Here is a 19,210-nt window from a genome sequence, read left to right on the forward strand (position 1 = left end):
TTATAGGTCATTCTTTTCATTTTGTACGTGCCGAGTAAACATGCGTTTTACGGTATTTGGGAGAAGAGTGGAGGCCATATCAACTTTGCATGTTTACGCTTAGGATAATTGCATTGTTTTCAAATTATAGGTCATTCTTTTAATTTTGAATGTACGTGCTGACTAAATACGCGCGTACACGGTATTTATGAGAAGAGTGGATGTTTCATCAACTTTGCACATTTACGCATTCGATAATTGCATTGTTTTCAAATATAGGTCATTCTTTGAATTTTGTACGTGCGGACTGAACACGCGTTTATGCGGTGTTTGGGGAAGAGTGGATGCCTGATCAACTTTGCATGTTTACGCTTTCGATAATTACATTGTTTTCAAATTACAGGTCGTTCTTTTAATTTTGTACGTGCAGACTAAACACGCGTTGATACGGTATTTGGGAGAAGAGTGGATGCCTGATCAATTTTGCATGTTTACGCTTTCGATATTTGCATTATTTTCACATGATAGGTTATTCTTTTAATTTTGTACGTGCAGAATAAGCACCCGTTGGTATGGTATTTGGAGAAGTGAGTGAGTGATTGAAGTTTTTCTGGCGCATGAGCGACTGTATTTGGAGAAGAGTGGATGCCTAATCAACTTTAAACACGCGTGTACACGGTATTTGGGAGAATAGTGGATGCCTGATCAACTTTGCATGTTTACGCTTTCGATAATTACATTGTTTTCAAATTACAGGTCGTTCTTTTAATTTTGTACGTGCAGACTAAACACGCGTTTATACGGTATTTGGAAGAAGAGTGGATGCCTGATCAACTTTGCATGTTTACGCTTTCGATATTTGCATTGTTTTCAAATTATAGGTCATTTTTTTATTTTGTACGTGCGGACTGAACACGCGTTTATACGGTATTTGGGAGAAGAGTGGATGCCTAATCAACTTTGCACGTTTACGCATTCGATTATTGCATTGTTTTCACATGATAGGTTATTCTTTTAATTTTGTACGTCCAGAATAAGCACCCGTTGGTATGGTATTTGGAGAAGAGTGGATGCCTAATCAACTTTAAACACGCGTGTACACGGTATTTGGGAGAATAGTGGATGCCTGATCAACTTTGCACGTTTACGCATTCGATAATTGCATTGTTTTCAAATTATAGGTCATTCTTTGAATTTTGTATGTGCGGACTGAACACGCGTTTATACGGTATTTGGGAGAAGAGTGTATGCCTAATCAACTTTGCACGTTTACGCATTCGATTATTGCATTATTTTCACATTATAGGTTATTCTTTTAATTTTGTACGTGCAGAATAAGCACGCGTTGGTACGGTATTTGGAGAAGAGTGGATGCCTAATCAACTTTGCATGTTTACGCTCTCGATAATTGCATTGTTTTCAAATTATAGGTCATTCTTTTAATTTTGTATGTGCAGACTAAACACGCGTTTATACGGTATTTATGAGAAGAGTGGATGCCTCATGAACTTTGCTCGTTTATGCATTCGATAATTGCATTGTTTCCAAATTATAGGTCATTCTTGTAATTTTGTACGTGCGGACTAAACACGCATTTATACGGTATTTGGGAGAAGGGTGGATGCCTGATCAACTTTGCATGTTTACACTCTCGATAATTGCATTGCTTTCTAATAATAGGTCATCTTTTTATTTTGTACGTGCGGACTAAACACGCGTTTATACGGTATTTGGGAGAAGGGTGGATGCCTAATCAACTTTGCATGTTTACGCTCTCGATAATTGCATTGTATTCAAATTAGAGGTCTTTCTTTTAATTTTGTACGTGCGGAGTAAACACGCGTGTACACGGTATTTGGGAGAATACTGGATGCCTGATCAACTTTGCACGTTTACGCATTCGATAATTGCATTGTTTTCAAATTATAGGTATTTCTTTTAATTTTGTACGTGCGGAGTAAACACGCGTGTACACGGTATTTGGGAGAAAACTGGATGCCTGATCAACTTTGCACGTTTACCCATTCGATAATTGCATTGTTTTCAAATTATAGGTCATTCTTTTAATTTTGTATGTGCGGACTGAACACGCGTTTATACGGTATTTGTGAGAACAGTGGATGCCTAATCAACTTTGCACGTTTACGCATTCGATTATTGCATTATTTTCACAATATCGGTTATTCTTTTAATTTTGTACATGCAGAATAAGCACGCGTTTATACGGAATTCGGGAGGAGAGTGGATGCCTGATCAATATTGCATGTTTACGCTCTCGATAATTGCATTGCTTTCTAATTATAGGTCATTCTTTTATTTTGTACGTGCGGACTAAACTCGCGTTTATACGGAATTCGGGAGGAGAGTGGATGCCTGATCAATATTGCATGTTTACGCTCTCGATAATTGCATTGCTTTCTAATTATAGGTCATTCTTTTATTTTGTACGTGCGGACTAAACTCGCGTTTATACGGTATTTGGAGAAGAGTGGATGCCTAATCAACTTTGCATGTTTACGCTCTCGATAATTGCATTGTTTTCAAATTATAGGTCATTCTTTTAATTTTGTATGTGCAGACTAAACACGCGTTTATACGGTATTTGGGAGAAGAGTGGATGCCTGATCAACTTTGCATGTTTACGCTTTCGATATTTGCATTGTTTTCAAATTATCGGTCATTCTTTCAATTTTGTATGTACGTGCTGAGTAAACACGCGTGTACACGGTATTTATGAGAAGAGTGGATGCCTCATGAACTTTGCTCGTTTATGCATTCGATAATTGCATTGTTTCCAAAGTATAGGTCATTCTTTTAATTTTGTATGTGCAGACTAAACACGCGTTTATACGGTATTTGGAAGAAGAGTGGATGGCTGATCAACTTTGCATGTTTACGCTTTCGATATTTGCATTGTTTTCAAATTATCGGTCATTCTTTCAATTTTGTATGTACGTGCTGAGTAAACACGCGTGTACACGGTATTTATGAGAAGAGTGGATGCCTCATGAACTTTGCTCGTTTATGCATTCGATAATTGCATTGTTTCCAAAGTATAGGTCATTCTTGTAATTTTGTACGTGCGGACTAAACACGCGTTTATACAGTATTGGGAGAAGAGTGGATGCCTGATCAACTTTGCATGTTTACGCTTTCGATAATGTTCATTGTTTTCAAATGATAGGTCATTTTTTAATTTTGTACGTGCGGACTAAACACGCGTTGATACGGTATTTGGGAGAAGAGTGGATGCCTAATCAACTCTGCATGTTTACGCTCTCGATAATTGCATTGTATTCAAATTAGTGGTCTTTCTTTTAATTATGTACGTGCGGACTAAACACGCGTTTATACGGTATTTCGGAGAGGAGTGGATGCCTGATCAACTTTGCATGCTTACGCTCTCGATAATTGCATTGCTTTCTAATAAGAGGTCATTCTTTTATTTTGCACGTGCGGACTAAACACGCGCTTATACGGTATTTGGGAGAAGGGTGGATGCCTGATCAACTTTGCATGTTTACGCTCTCGATAATTGCATCGCTTTCTAATTATACGTCATTCTTTTATTTTGTACGTGCGGACTAAACACGCGTTTATACGGTATTTGTGAGAAGAATGGATGCCTGATCAGCTTTGCACGTTTACCCATTCGATAATTGCATTGTATTCAAATTAGATGTCTTTCATTTAATTCTGTACGTGCGGACTAAAAACGTGTTTATACGGTATTTGGGAGAAGAGTGGATGCCTAATCAACTTTGCTCGTTTATGCATTCGATAATTGCATTGTTTTCAAATTATAGGCCATTCTTTGAATTTTTTACGTGCGTACCGAACACGCGTTTATACGGTATTTGGGAGAATAGTGGATGTCTGATCAACTTTGCACGTTTACGCATTCGATAACTGCATTGTCGATATGCGCGCGGTACTACCTAGATTGTTGCCACTCCCAAGCCATGTTTTGAACTCTATTTCAAACTGGTACCAGTAGTTTTGCATCTGAACAAGCACAAACCGACTGTTCAGGAGGCTGTATCGAGACTTCAATTAAACCGGGGTCCTTCTAAGAACAAAATTAGGAGAAAACAAGAAAGTTTACAATAATTTGTGTTGGAAAAAATGCCGTCTCGTGCGCGATTTGAACCCTCGATCTTCAAATAAGGTCAATTTTGCATTTATCTGTTATCATACCAGAAGTTCAATAGGCATATGCACCAGAGCATACTGATACACTTTGACTCAAAGAGACTTAATGTAGAACATTATAGTGAAAAATTAAAAACACGACAGTGAGCAGAACATAAGAAATACTAGGCTATGGCAATGAGTGTTGGGAGCTATCGGATGTATAACGGAGAAATGTGCCCGAGGGCAATGTCACTTCTGGGTCAACCTGCCCAGGATCTCGACAAGCTGCGTCATGTGTCTTTGATTAACTTTAGGTGAGTCCTGACAACTTCAGGTGGCTTCAGGTGACTTCAAATGACCCAGACGTCTTCAGGTGACTTTAAGTTACTTCAGTCGACTGCAGACGTCTTCACATGACCTCAGCTGACTCCGGACGTCTATCAGTTGACCTCTGACGTGTTGCGGCGACTACAGCCGACGTCAAGGGACTCCAGCTAACTTTAGGTAAGTTACTTGGAGTACCTTTAGCTCACTCATGACATTTACAGCTGCCTTTAGGAGACCTTAGGTGACTCCACATGCCTTCAAGTGCCCTCAGACATCTTCAGGTGACTTCAAAAAACTTCAGACGCCTTCATGTGACCTCAGTTGACCCCAGACGCCTTCATGTGACCTCAGTTGACCCCAGGCGTCTTACGGCGACTTCAAGTGACTTTAGGTGACTCAAACGTCTACAGGTAACTTGAAATTACTGCCGACGTCATCGTATGACACCACATGTCTTCAGGTGACTGGAAATGACGTCATGTGACTGCCGGTGAGATGAGACATCTTCGTGCGACTTCAAGTGACTTTAGCCGTCCAGAGGTGACTTCGCGTGAGTTTAGGTGACTGCAGACGTACGAAGGTGAACCCAGACTTCTTCAAGGTGACTCCAGCTCACTCCAAGTGACTTCGCGTAAATTCAAATGACTCATGACATCCTCAGTTGGCTACAGGTGACTTTAGGTAATTTCACATGACACCAGACATCTTCATTTGACTCCAGATATGTTCAGGTGACTTCAGGTGACCTCAGGCTCGAGACGTGAAAAGACTGAAAACTCAAAAACGCGACAGTTAGTACACTATAAAAAAACATTTGGCTACTGCAAAGAGCGTTGCCTGAAAATAGAGGATTTTTAGTGGCAGTTCGAGCACACAGATCGAGCGTAGAAGGAAAGCCGTTCTTTGTCACATTCTAGGGTACATCCTTTCTGACGGGCATCTGATAAGCCCTGGCGAATAATTATTCTCCAGTACAGGTTCTGTACGAACATTGCTTGCGTTGGTTTCTAAATCTCGGGTAACATTAGCTGAGAAGCACAATAGCATGTATAGCCAGGAAATCCCATTCTGAGCATGGACGCTCAAGCTGTAGACTATAGAGATGCCAGAAGCAGGGGTGATTTGCATGTTTCTTCATCAGTGAGATATATCTTAGAAAAAACTTCAACACTTACAAATAATCTATAATTGTCCCGTCTGGTATCGAAGCACGGATCACTTGTACGATAAAGTCTATACTAGACCACTTCGAATAATCATAGATCTGCCCAACTAGGAACAATTTCGGATGCGTTTTCGAAGAGAGCTACTTGGCGTAGATTTCATGGGTTCGATAGCTAACGCATTTTCCGAAAGATCGACTAACAAATTTGCACACTAGACAGGTATGTTGTGTAAACTGCTGTTCTCCTTGTGTCTGTATTGTTTACGATATGGCACCAAGTCGTTTCCTGAGAGATTCATTTTGAAACTCAAAGCACCGTCGTCGTTTCTTTCAGAAAATTCCCAATCCGTTGCTCCGTAACTCCGTGATTTGTTCGAAAACTTGGGCAAAAATATGTCGCTCTCCCTAAGCTCCGGTGGCGCAGCGGTAACGCGTGCGCTTGGAGAGTGGGAGGTCCGCGGTTCGAATCCGCGGGCCGGCTGTGCCGTCTGGGGTTTTTCCTGGGTTTCCCTCAGATGTGTAATAGGCGTATGCCGGCACAGTTCCCTTGAAGTCGGCCCATGGACGCAGCTATCCTCCCCCCGAGCGGATTCCGCTCGGTCTTCCACTTCACCCTTTCCTCTCCTCCTCTCCACCACCTTTCCCTTCCCGAGAAACATGCCGCCTAATCAGGCAGGCAGACCTCTCGGGTTCCTCCCAAAACGACACTCTTCCTCCTCCTCCTCCTCCTCCTAAGCTTCAGATACCCAAGTGTTCGGGACAATTACAGGAATGGCAATAATTCTGGCAGCATTTTGATGCCACCATCCACTCCAACCAAGCACTGGCTCCGGTCGAGACGTTTAAGTACTTGGTCTGCTACCTCACTGAGGACGCGAAGCGATCCATCGAGAGCATCAGGATCAGCGGCGACAACTACGACTCTGCGGTCACTCTGCTCACACACAGGTACGGTAGACCGGAACTCCTTACGGCGGAGCACATCGAGCATTTGCTTGCTCTTCGTCCCATCTCGAATTCCAAAAACATTCCCCAGCTCCGACGTCTTCATGACGATGTGACTATTCGAATGGCAGCTTTGGATGCTTCATGGGTAACTAAGGACAAATATGCGGTTATCTTGTACCGCGTCATCACACGATGCTTGCCCGAAAACCTGTGTCCTTTTTCATCAACGGAGAAGGGATACAGCCGCAGTACCTCAACTCCAAGGCAACAATGAAAGCACTGGGATAGACAGGGGCGCCGAGGATCTTCAGGCGCTGCTAGGTGTTGCTCACTCGGGCAGTTTCGCCAGCGTCGGCTGCTCGCAGCAAGAGTCCTAACGAACCGGTTCGGCTTCCTACTGCTGCTGCCCTAGCCGCTGCAAACGCCGCACCTCCGAAGCGGACTGCTGACGCACGTTCATCCCCCTGTCCCTTGTGTCATTCGCCGGACCATCCGCTGCAGTCCTGCACGGCGGTTTTACCGGCAGCCGATATGCGCCATCGTTTGTCTAGAGCGGGAAGATGTTTCAGGTGCGGCAAATCCGGACATTTTTCACGGGTTTGCCGATCTGCGGCTGGGTTGTCTTGTGCGAAGTGCCACAGACATCACCTTTCCATATTGTGTGACATTCAAAGACGTCCGGAGGCTCAGCATTGTTCGACCACTCTCCCCGCACCTGCAGACATGGAGGCACCGCGCGAAGTGTTGGACAACGTCTTCTCACAGACTGTCATGTCTTCATTACCCTCGAACGTGCATGCAAAATCTGGAATGGCACGCCTTCAGACAGTCTCGGTTTGGGCAGAAGGACCTGCAGGCAAGAAGCGAATTCGGCTGCTTCTTGACACAAGGTAGTCAAAAAGCGTTTATACGTCGCGATCTATTGAAGGAGCTAAGGTGCCAAATCACTGGTGAGGAGGACCTCTCCGTGTTCTCTTTCGCACGTACGCGCCACCCCAGAAGATTCCACTGCGAACGGGTGCAAGTCCGCCTCGAAGTCACCTCGGATCCGCGGTCGTTCATCGAGCTTGAAGCCCTCGGCATTTCTGAACTGTGCCGCGTGTCTACGCCAGCCTTGGACGACGTAACCATGAGCCTTCTCTCGCTGCGAGGCCTCGAAGTGGCCGATACGAACTGCACCACGGATATCGCAATGCTGGTGGGTTCCGATTACTATTGGAAGCTCGTCACCGGCCAAGTGCAACGTCTCCCTAGCGATCTTGTTGCGGTGGAGACCATTTTCGGATGGGTCGTTCAGGGAGTCCAACGGCCACCCAGTCAAACGCTGTCCACCGTTGTATCAGTCCTCTCCCTTTCCTGCGAGGAACAAGAATTCTTCGACCACATGGACCCTTCGGGAGCGTGGCGTTTGGATGCCCTTGGCATAAGCGATCCGGTTCCTGATCCCGACGATCAGTTTGAGGCCGCCTACTTTACAAGCCATGTACGCGAATGTGACGGTCGCTACGTTGTCCCGTTAATGGTTAAACCAGAACTAGGGCTCCCTGCTTGCGCCAATAACAGGAATACGGCTCTACAGCGCCTCCTCTCGCAACTACGTCGGTTTCGTTTCGACCCAGAATTGCTGTCTCAGTATGACAAGGTCATACGTGAGTACTTTGACGAAGGTCATGCTGAAAAGGCAATGGGGATCACCAGCCGCCAAGAAAACGTTTATTACATGCCCCATCACACGGTTGTGCGACAAGAGGCGGTCACCACGAAACTCCGCGTTGTATTTGATGCGTCGTCCCACTTGCCAGGTCAGCAATCGTTGAATACTCTCCTGATGAAAGGGCCGAAGCTAAACGCTGATCTGCTCCATCTTCTGTTGCAGTTCCGCTGCAGCTCCACGGTTTTAACCGCCGACATCAGGAAGGCATACCTGCAAATCATCATTCGTCCCGAAGACAGAGATTTCCTTCGCTTTCTGTGGGTAAAGGATGTACGGCAGGCATCCAACGACAGCAATCTCGAACTTGTCGAGTAGCGGATGACTAGAGTCCCTTTCGGAGCTACTTCGAGTCGATTTCTGCTAGCAGCAACGCTGCAACACCACTTTGAGGTAGTTTGCTCGGATTATCCCAACGCCGTATCCCGCCTCCGGACGGGGTTTTATGTCGACGATCTGGTCGTCGGCTGCACGTCATACAGTGATGCGTTGCAGGTATACCAAGAAACGGTAGAAATACTGAAATCCGCTGGAATGGATATTCGCAAGTGGACCTCAAACTCTCCGGTTCTGCGGGAGATATTTCTCATGGACGGCACGTCCTATGACAGTGCCTCCGACGGCGACCCCCCCGTCAAGGTTCTCGGCCTATATTGGGATCGCAGCACGGACGGTCCCCTTCTCAAAACGACTCGAGCAGCAGACTTCGCCGTCGCACACCCTGCCACGAAGCGCACTGTCCTGAAAGCATTTTCACTTGTGTATGACCCCTTGGGGTACATCGCACCTGTCATTATATCTGCGAGAATTCTGTTTCAAGACCTGTGGCGCAATGGCCTATCGTGGGACCAACCAGTTAACGAATCAGACAACGTTATCTGGGAGAAGTGGAAGGCCAGCCTGGGAGAATTGAACCTGCTCACACTCCCGCGCTGCGCTCGAACGACTCGAACAGCAGACTTCACCGTCGCACCCCCTGCCACGAAGCGCACTGTCCTGAAAGCATTTTCAGGACAGTCGTGGGGGGGTGATTGTCGAGTGCCCTCTGCGCGTTTTCTGCGAATTCTTGCGCTCCTTCTTCTGCAGTGTATGCTCGACAGTCAGGCAGGCCCACCTCCACGTGGTCCCCCCTGGGCGGGTTCATCTAGGTGAACCCGGCTAAGTGGCCTGCCGCGGGTGTGTTACCCGCAGTGGGGCCAATCTTTGGTGTGTGATTTGCATATTGAATAAAGGCGGGTTGTGGCCCGACCTTAGCCCCACTGTCCTCCCAGAGAGCTGACGGTCTAAGGATGGACTCCTACACAGTTGCGTTCCCTCCAGGAGAGCTCAGATGCCACATCTGCGGGGAACGTGTTTCCTCCAGAGAGAAATACCAAAACCACTATCTCAACGACCACCAAACCTCCATTAGTTGGAAGTGTTCAAGGTGCAATATCAAAGAGCTCAGCTGCGCAGCATGCATGTCGTCGCATCATACTAAATGTAAAAGGCGTCTTAGCGCCCTAAGAGATATGTCACCGATCCCCCGAGGCTCGGCTCCTCTTGCTATGGTTCAGTGCCGGCCTTGCACACGATGACCAGTTAGCGCGCTCCGCTCTCGCCGCCCTGGGAACCAAAGGTCCCTCGGCTCCTGCGATGAAGACCAGAACAAATGCTTTTCGATCTGAAGGCGCCTTCCGCGAACATGACGAAGCGATGGAGGACCCCGCCGGGCACCAGGGCGTGTGATCGAGGGGGCTTTGCCCGACTTCGGGGCTGGCAGCTCAGTGTCGGGGGGTGGTTCCCCCGAAGAGGCTCAGTTACACTCTGTCTTCTTACAACCGGAGCCGCGAGCTGCCGCAGGATCCGAGAGAGCACCAAGAGACCCATATGGGTGCACATCTAAGGCTAACCCTACCACTCAAAAGCAGACGGCCTCATCTATTGGGGTTGGCGTCCCTGCTGCTAGGCTATCGGAAGAGTTAGAGCTCTCCAACATTTCTGAATTCGCTGAGGCCATAGTCGCAGCAGGGGCAGAACCGCCTCACCTTGACAATCTCTCACGGGTTGTAGCCACCTCCTGCGAAGAGGGATCGGCGCCTCTTGGATACTGCGGTCCCCCTGATCCGATGCAAAACCCGGGGCCGGATTTGGTCTCTTCTGCGCGTGGGGCCCATATCGTACGGGCATTGGACGGACCCAGAGATGATCGCCCTGGCCAGGGCCGAACTCCAGATTAAAGGCCACCTATACGTCAATCAAGAGCTTGCTAAGACCTTCACTACAAGATCTCTCATGTCAATCAGAATGATGAGACATCAGCAGCGTTACCGTGACATCCTGCGAAAGGTTGAGGAGGAGGAAGAGAACCTACAGACAAGAACGCGGCCTGAAAGCCGACCCATTCCTCAACAACAACGAACTAGACTTGGTTGGCTGTCGGAGCCCAGGAATCAACGCCAAGAGGTAGCTCCCTTTGAAAACACACGCGAAATTGCTCCCGTAGGGCAGATGTAGGATTCTTCCAAGTGGTCCAGTATTGTAAAATAATGAACGCCAATCACTAAAGAAGAGTACGAGAGAAGTGGGCGGGACGAAGTGGTCTAGTATAGACGTTACCGTGCAAGTGATCCGCGCTTTGCATCCCAGACGCGAACATAATACATCATATGGAAGTGTTCAGGTTATTTCTGAGATGTATCTCACTGATATCGATATAGGCAATTCCAAATACCCCATGCTTCAGGAATCTCATACTCTACAGCTTGAGGAGTGGGATTTCCAGGGTTAGCCATGCTATTTCAGTTCCTCTGAGCTAACACGACGGGAGATTTCGAAACCAACGCAAGCAATGTTCCTACAGAACCTGTTCTGGGGAATAATTATTCGGTAGGGCTTATCAGATGCGATCTTTATAATATGAGAAAGAACGCCTTTTTTCTACGCTAGTTCTGTGTCAACCAAACACTCCATTTGCCCGAATGCTCTCTGCCATAGTCAAATACTTGTTCTATATTGCGCTGACTGTCGCGTTTGTAAGTTTTGGCTAGGTCTGGAGCCTGCAGTCCCCTGAAGAGGACTGCGGTCACCTGAAGACGCCCGAACGCATCTCGAGTTAGTTGAAGACGTCGGGTGTCATGTGAAGTTAAGTAAAGACACCCGAGGATGTCAGGAGTCACCAGAATTTACTGGGAGTCACTTGGAGGGAGCTGGAGTCACTCTGAAGACGTTTGGGGTCACGCACGTCTGGAGTCCCCTGAAGTCACTCGAAGTGACCTGAGGACGTCTAACGTCAATTGAGGTCGCATGAAGATGTCTGATCTCACTTGCAGTCGGATGACGTCACGTCAAGTCACCTGAAGGCATCTTGTCTCATATGATGGCGTCGGCAAAACTTCAACTTACCTGAAGACGTCATTAGTAACCTAAAGTCAATGGAAGCCGCCCGAAGACGCGAGGAGTCACCTGACGTCATGTGTAGACGTCTGAAGTCTTTTGAAGTCACCTGAAGGTGTCTGAGGGCACCTGAAGACATCTCTAGTCACCTAAAGTCTCCTCAAGGCAGCTGTAGATGCCAGGAGTGAGCTAAAGGGACTCAAAGTAACGTACTTCAAGTCAGCTGGAGTCACTTGACGTTGGCTGTAGTCACCGCAACACGTCAGGGGTCAGCTCAAAGACCTTCCGAGCGAGCTAAGGTCATCGGAAGTCACCTGAAGTTGTCAGGAGTCACATAAAGTTGCTCGAAATCACTTGATGAAGCCTTTCGGGATCCTGGAGAGGTGATCAAAAAATTACCTTGCCCTCGGGCACATTCCTCCAGTATTCTCCCAATATACCCAAAGCTCATTGCCATAGCCTAATATTTTTCTCCATTGTTCTGGCTGTCGCGTTTGTAATTTTTCACTTATGATGTTCTACTTTAAATCTCTTCGAGTCAAAGTGTATCAGGATGCTCTGGTGTACATGCCTATTGAACTGCTGGTATGATAATTGAAAATGTAAAATTGACCTTCTTTGGAGATTGAGAGTTCAAATCCTGCACCAGACGAATTTTTTGCAACAAAAATTAATGTAAATTTTCTTATTCTGCCCTAATTATTTTGCTCTTAGAAGGATCTCGTTTTGACCGAAATCTCAATATAGCCTCTTGAACAGTCGTTTCGTACTTGTTCAGACGCAATATCAATAGAAACAGAGTTAAAAACATCGCTTGGGAGTGGCAACTAACTGCGTAGTACCACGCGCACATCGCCGAATTTCCTTAGTCGGAGAGTGGTAAGTGGTCGGAGAGTGTAAGTGGTCAGAGAGTCTGTGGTGAAGACGCGGGCAAATAGCGGACATCTTAAATCCACCCAGAGCCTCACCCACCACAGGTGTGGAGGCTTACCGACCCAAGTAGTCTCCAGCATGTGCGTGCCTTAAACCACTAGGCTACCCAAGCACCGATCAAAGTGGAACAAATTGGGAATTTTCTGAGAGAAACGACGACGGTGTTTCGAGTTTCAAAACGGATCTGCCAGGAAATGATTTGGTGCCACGTTGTAATACAGACACAAGGAGAACCGCACTTCATACAACATAGATGTCTTTAAGCAGCGAATTTTTACGCGACCTTTCACAAAATGCGTTGGCTATTGGAGCCCTGGAATCAACGCCAAGTAGTAGCTCCCTTCGAATACACACGCGAATTTGCTCCGGTAGGGCAGATGTAGGATTCGAAGTGGTCTATTATTGTAAAATAATGAACGCTAATCACTAAAGAAAAGTACGAGAGAAGTGGGCGGGACAAAGTGGTCTAGTATAGACGTTACCGTGCAAGTGATCCGCGCTTCGCATCGCAGACGCGAATATAATATAATACATCATATGGAAGTGTTCAAATTATTTCTGAGATATATCTCACTGATATCGAAACAGGCAAATCCAAATACCCCATGCTTCTGGAATCTCATAGTCTACAGCTTGAGGATTGGGATTTCCTGGTTAGCCATGCTATTTCAGTTCCTCTGAGCTAATACGACGAGAGATTTCGAAACCAACGCAAGCAATGTTCGTACAGAACCTGTTCTGCGGAATAATTATTCGCTAGGGCTGATCAGATGCGCACTTTATAATATGACAAAGAACGGCTTTGTACGCTACTTCTGTGTCAACCAAACGCTCCCAATTGCCCGAATGCTCTTTGCCATAGTCAAATACTTGTTCTATATTGTGCTGACTGTCGCGTTTGTAAGTGTTGGCTATGTCTGGAGCCTGCAGTCCCCTGAAGACGACTGCGGTAACCTGAAGACGCCCAAACACATCTGGAGTCAGTTGAAGACGTCGGGTGTCATGTGAAGTTAAGTAAAGACACCAGAATTTACTGGGAATCACTTGGAGGGAGCTGGAGTCACTCTGAAGACGTTTGGGGTCACGCACGTCTGGAGTCCCCTGAAGTCACTCGAAGTGACCTGAGGACGTCTAAACTCAATTGAGGTCGCATGAAGATGTCTGATCTCACTTGCAGTCGGATGACGTCACCTCAAGTCACCTGAAGGCATCTTGTCTCATATGATGGCGTCGGCAAAACTTCAACTTACCTGAGGACGTCATTAGTAACCTAAAGTCAATGGAAGCCGCCCGAATACTTGAGGAGTCACCTGACGTCATGTGTAGACGTCTGAAGTCTTTTGAAGTCACCTGAATGTGTCTGAGGGCACCTGAAGACATCTGTAGTCACCTGAAGTCTCCTCAGGCAGCTGTAGATGCCAGGAGTGAGCTAAAGGGACTCAAAGTAACGTACTTCAAGTCAGCTGGAGTCACTTGACGTTGGCTGTAGTCACCGCAACACGTCAGGGGTCAGCTCAAAGACCTTCCGAGCGAGCTAAGGTCATCGGAAGTCACCTGAAGTTGTCAGGAGTCACATAAAGTTGCTCGAAATCACTTGATGAAGCCTTTCGGGATCCAGGAGAGGTGATCAAAAAATTACCTTGCCCTCGGCACATTCCTCCAGTATTCTCCCAATATACCCAAAGCTCATTGCCATAGCCTAATATATTCCTCCATTGTTCTGGCTGTCGCGTTTGTAATTTTTCACTTATGATGTTCTACTTTAAATCTCTTCGAGTCAAAGTGTATCAGGATGCTCTGGTGTACATGCCTATTGAACTGCTGGTATGATAATAGAAAATGTAAAACTGACCTTCTTTCGAGATTGAGAGTTCAAATCCTGCACCAGACGAATTTTTTGCAACGAAAATTAATGTAAATTTTCTTATACTGCCCTAATTATTTTGCTCTTAGAAGGACCTCGTTTTGACCGAAATCTCAATATAGCCTCCTGAACAGTCGTTTCGTACTTGTTCAGACGCAATATCAATAGAAACAGAGTTAAAACATCGCTTGGGAGTGGCAACTACCTGCGTAGTACCACGCGCACATCGCCGAATTTCCTTAGTCGGAGAGTGGTAAGTGGTCGGAGAGTGTAAGTGGTGAAGACGCGGGCAAATAGCGGACATCTTAAATCCACCCAGAGCCTCACCCACCACAGGTGTGGAGGACCGACCCAAGTAGTCTCCAGCATGTGCGTGCCTTAAACCACTAGGCTACCCAAGCACCGACCAAAGTGGAACAAATTGGGAATTTTCTGAGAGAAACGACGACGGTGTTTCGAGTTTCAAAACGGATCTGCCAGGAAATGATTTGGTGCCACGTTGTAATACAGACACAAGGAGAACCGCACTTCATACAACATAGATGTCTTTAAGCAGCGAATTTTTACGCGACCTTTCACAAAATGCGTTGGCTATTGGAGCCCTGGAATCAACGCCAAGTAGTAGCTCCCTTCCAAAACACGCGAATTTGCTCCGGTAGGGCAGGTGTAGGATTCTTCCAAGTGGTCTATTATTGTAAAATAATGAACGCTAATCACTAAAGAAGAGAACGAGAGAAGTGGGCGGGACAAAGTGGTCTAGTATAGACGTTACCGTGCAAGTGATCCGCGCTTCGCATCGCAGACGCGAATATAATGTAATACATCATATGGAAGTGTTCAAATTATTTCTGAGATATATCTCACTGATATCGAAACAGGCAATTCCAAATACCCCATGCTTCTGGAATCTCATAGTCTACAGCTTGAGGATTGGGATTTCCTGGTTAGCCATGCTATTTCAGTTCCTCTGAGCTAATACGACGAGAGATTTCGAAACCAACGCAAGCAATGTTCGTACAGAACCTGTTCTGGGGAATAATTATTCGCTAGGGCTTATCAGATGCGCACTTTATAATATGACAAAGAACGGCTTTCTACGCTACTTCTGTGTCAACCAAACACTCCATTTGCCCAAATGCTCTTTGCCATAGTCAAATACTTGTTCTATATTGTGCTGACTGTCGCGTTTGTAGGTTTTGGCTATGTCTGGAGCCTGCAGTCCCCTGAAGACGACTGCGGTAACCTGAAGACGCCCAAACGCATCTGGAGTCAGTTGAAGACGTCGGTGTCATGTGAAGTTAAGTAAAGACACCCGAGGATGTCAGGAGTCACCAGAATTTACTGGGAGTCACTTGGAGGGAGCTAGAGTCACTCTGAAGACGTTTGGGGTCACGCACGTCTGGAGTCCCCTGAAGTCACTCGAAGTGACCTGAGGACTTCTAAACTCAATTGAGGTCGCATGAAGATGTCTGATCTCACTTGCAGTCGGATGACGTCACGTCAAGTCATCTGAAGGTATCTTGTCTCACATGATGGCGTCGGCAAAACTTTAACTTACCTGAAGACGTCATTAGAAACCTAAAGTCAATGGAAGCCGCCCGAAGACGCGAGGAGTCTCCTGACGTCATGTGTAGACGTCTGAAGTCTTTTGAAGTCACCTAAATGTGTCTGAGGACACCTGAAGACATCTGTAGTCACCTAAAGTCTCAAGGCAGCTGTAGATGCCAGGAGTGAGCTAAAGGGACTCAAAGTAACGTACTTCAAGTCAGCTGGAGTCACTTGACGTTGGCTGTAGTCACCGCAACAAGTCAGGGGTCAGCTCAAAGACCTTCCGAGCGAGCTAAGGTCATCAGAAGTCACCTGAAGTTGTCAGGAGTCACATAAAGTTGCTCGAAATCACTTGATGAAGCTTTTCGGGATCCTGGGGATGTGATCAAAAAATTACGTTGCCCTCGGGCACATTCCTCCAGTATTCTCCCAATATACCCAAAGCTCATTGCCATAGCCTAATATTTTTCTCCACTGTTCTGGCTGTCGCGTTTGTATTTTTTCACTTATGATGTTCTACTTTAAATCTCTTCGAGTCAAAGTGTATCAGGATGCTCTGGTGTACATGCCTATTGAACTGCTGGTATGATAATAGAAAATGTAAAATTGACATTCTTTGGAGATTGAGAGTTCAAATCCTGCACCAGACCAATTTTTTGCAACGAAAATTAATGTAAAATTTCTTATTCTGCCCTAATTATTTTGCTCTTAGAAGGACCTCGTTTTGACCGAAATCTCAATATAGCCTCCTGAACAGTCGTTTCGTACTTGTTCAGACGCAATATCAATAGAAACAGAGTTAAAAACATCGCTTGGGAGTGGCAACTAACTGCGTAGTACCACGCGCACATCGCCGAATAACTTTAGTCGGAGAGTGGTAAGTGGTCGGAGAGTGTAAGTGGTCAGAGAGTCTGTGGTGAAGACGCGGGCAAATAGCGGAAATCTTAAATCCACCCAGAGCCTCACCCACCACAGGTGTGGAGGCTTACCGACCCAAGTAGTCTCCAGCATGTGCGTGCCTTAAACCACTAGGCTACCCAAGCACCGATCAAAGTTGAACAAATTGGGAATTTCCTGAGAGAAACGACGACGGTGTTTCGAGTTTCAAAACGGATCTGCCAGGAAACGATTTGGTGCCACGTTGTAATACAGACACAAGGAGAACCGCACTTCATAAAACATAGATGTCTTTAAGCAGCGAATTTTTACGCGACCTTTCACAAAATGCGTTGGCTATTGGAGCCCTGGAATCAACGCCAAGTAGTAGCTCCCTTCGAAAACACACGCGAAATTGCTCCGGTAGGGCAGGTGTAGGATTCTTCCAAGTGGTCTATTATCGTAAAATAATGAACGCTAATCACTAAAGAAGAGTACGAGAGAAGTGGGCGGGACAAAGTCGTCTAGTATAGACGTTACCGTGCAAGTGATCCGCGCTTCGCATCGCAGACGCGAATATAATATAATACATCATATGGAAGTGTTCAAATTATTTCTGAGATATATCTCACTGATATCGAAACAGGCAATTCCAAACACCCCATGCTTCTGGAATCTCATAGTCTACAGCTTGAGGATTGGGATTTCCTGGTTAGCCATGCTATTTCAGTTCCTCAGAGCTAATACGACGAGAGATTTCGAAACCAACGCAAGCAATGTTCGTACAGAACCTGTTCTGCGGAATAATTATTCGCTAGGGCTTATCAGATGCACACTTTATAATATGACAAAGAACGGCTTTCTACGCTACTTCTGTGTCAACCAAACACTCCCATTTGCCCGAATGCTCTTTGCCATAGTCAAATACTTTTTCTAGATTGTGCTGACTGTTGCGTTTGTAAGTTTTGGCTATGTCTGGAGCCTGCAGTCCCCTGAAGACGACTGCGGTAACCTGAAGACGCCCAAACGCATCTGGAGTCAGTTGAAGACGTCGGGTGTCATGTGAAGTTAAGTAAAGACACCCGAGGATGTCAGGAGTCACCAGAATTTACTGGGAGTGACTTGGAGGGAGCTGGAGTCACTCTGAAGACGTTTGGGGTCACGCACGTCTGGAGTCCCCTGAAGTCACTCGAAGTGACCTGAGGACGTCTAAACTCAATTGAGGTCGCATGAAGATGTCTGATCTCACTTGCAGTCGGATGACGTCACGTCAAGTCACCTGAAGGCAACTTGTCTCATATGATGGCGTCGGCAAAACTTCAACTTACCTGAAGACGTCATTAGTAACCTAAAGTCAATGGAAGCCGCCCGAAGACGCGAGGAGTCACCTGACGTCATGTGTAGACGTCTGAAGTCTTTTGAAGTCACCTGAATGTGTCTGAGGGCACCTGAAGACATCTGTAGTCACCTAAAGTCTCCTCAAGGCAGCTGTAGATGCCAGGAGTGAGCTAAAGGGACTCAAAGTAACGCACTTCAAGTCAGCTCGAGTCACTTGACGTTGACTGTAGTCACCGCAACACGTCAGGGGTCAGCTCAAAGACCTTCCGAGCGAGCTAAGGTAATCGGAAGTCACCTGAAGTTGTCAGAGTCACATAAAGTTGCTCGAAATCACTTGATGAAGCTTTTCGGGATCCTGGAGAGGTGATCAAAAATTACCTTGCCCTCGGGCACATTCCTCCAGTATTCTCCCAATATACCCAAAGCTCATTGCCATAGCCTAATATTTTTCTCCATTGTTCTGGTTGTCGCGTTTGTAATGTTTCACTTATGATGTTCGACTTTAAATCTCTTCGAGTCAAAGTGTATCAGGATGCTCTGGTGTACATGCCTATTGAACTGCTGGTATGATAATTGAAAATGTAAAATTGACCTTCTTTGGAGATTGAGAGTTCAAGTCCTGCACCAGACGAAATGCAATGCATTTAGTCCCCAAAAGGAGTAAAATCGCTCCTTTTTTTCTAAGAGTGTAGTGGGCGGAAAGATTAAGCTATGTAGTCCTGAAAGAGGAAGGGGAGGGAATGATGGTTGGCTAGGAGCGTACTAAGCGGTAAAGCTTTCTTTTGAGAGTGTGATATGATGGCAGCTAAAGCTATCGTGTGCAGACTATTGCGCAATTTGATGGAACTATATTTAAGAACGGAAAACGACCATAATGACATTGCTATTCAGTAGAACGACATAACGGTCAACATAAAGCGAATGGACAAAACATGGCGGTGGAACAACTAGATAATAGGGTAGCAGTCGTCTTAAACTTACCGTACATTCGTAAAGATGGGCCTGGAAAACA

General features: G+C 46.2%; 1 protein-coding gene across 1 annotated transcript; it reads left to right on the forward strand.

Moving 5' to 3' along the window:
- Positions 1 to 7,349: 7,349 nt before the first annotated feature.
- LOC135400407 (uncharacterized) lies at positions 7,350 to 8,582 on the forward strand. The gene has a single exon (XM_064632248.1). It carries the CDS (start codon positions 7,350 to 7,352, stop codon positions 8,580 to 8,582), a length of 1,233 nt encoding a protein of 410 aa, XP_064488318.1.
- Positions 8,583 to 19,210: the final 10,628 nt, after the last annotated feature.

Source organism: Ornithodoros turicata, chromosome 7, assembly GCF_037126465.1.
Source record: "Ornithodoros turicata isolate Travis chromosome 7, ASM3712646v1, whole genome shotgun sequence".
Classification (NCBI taxonomy): domain Eukaryota; kingdom Metazoa; phylum Arthropoda; class Arachnida; order Ixodida; family Argasidae; genus Ornithodoros; species Ornithodoros turicata.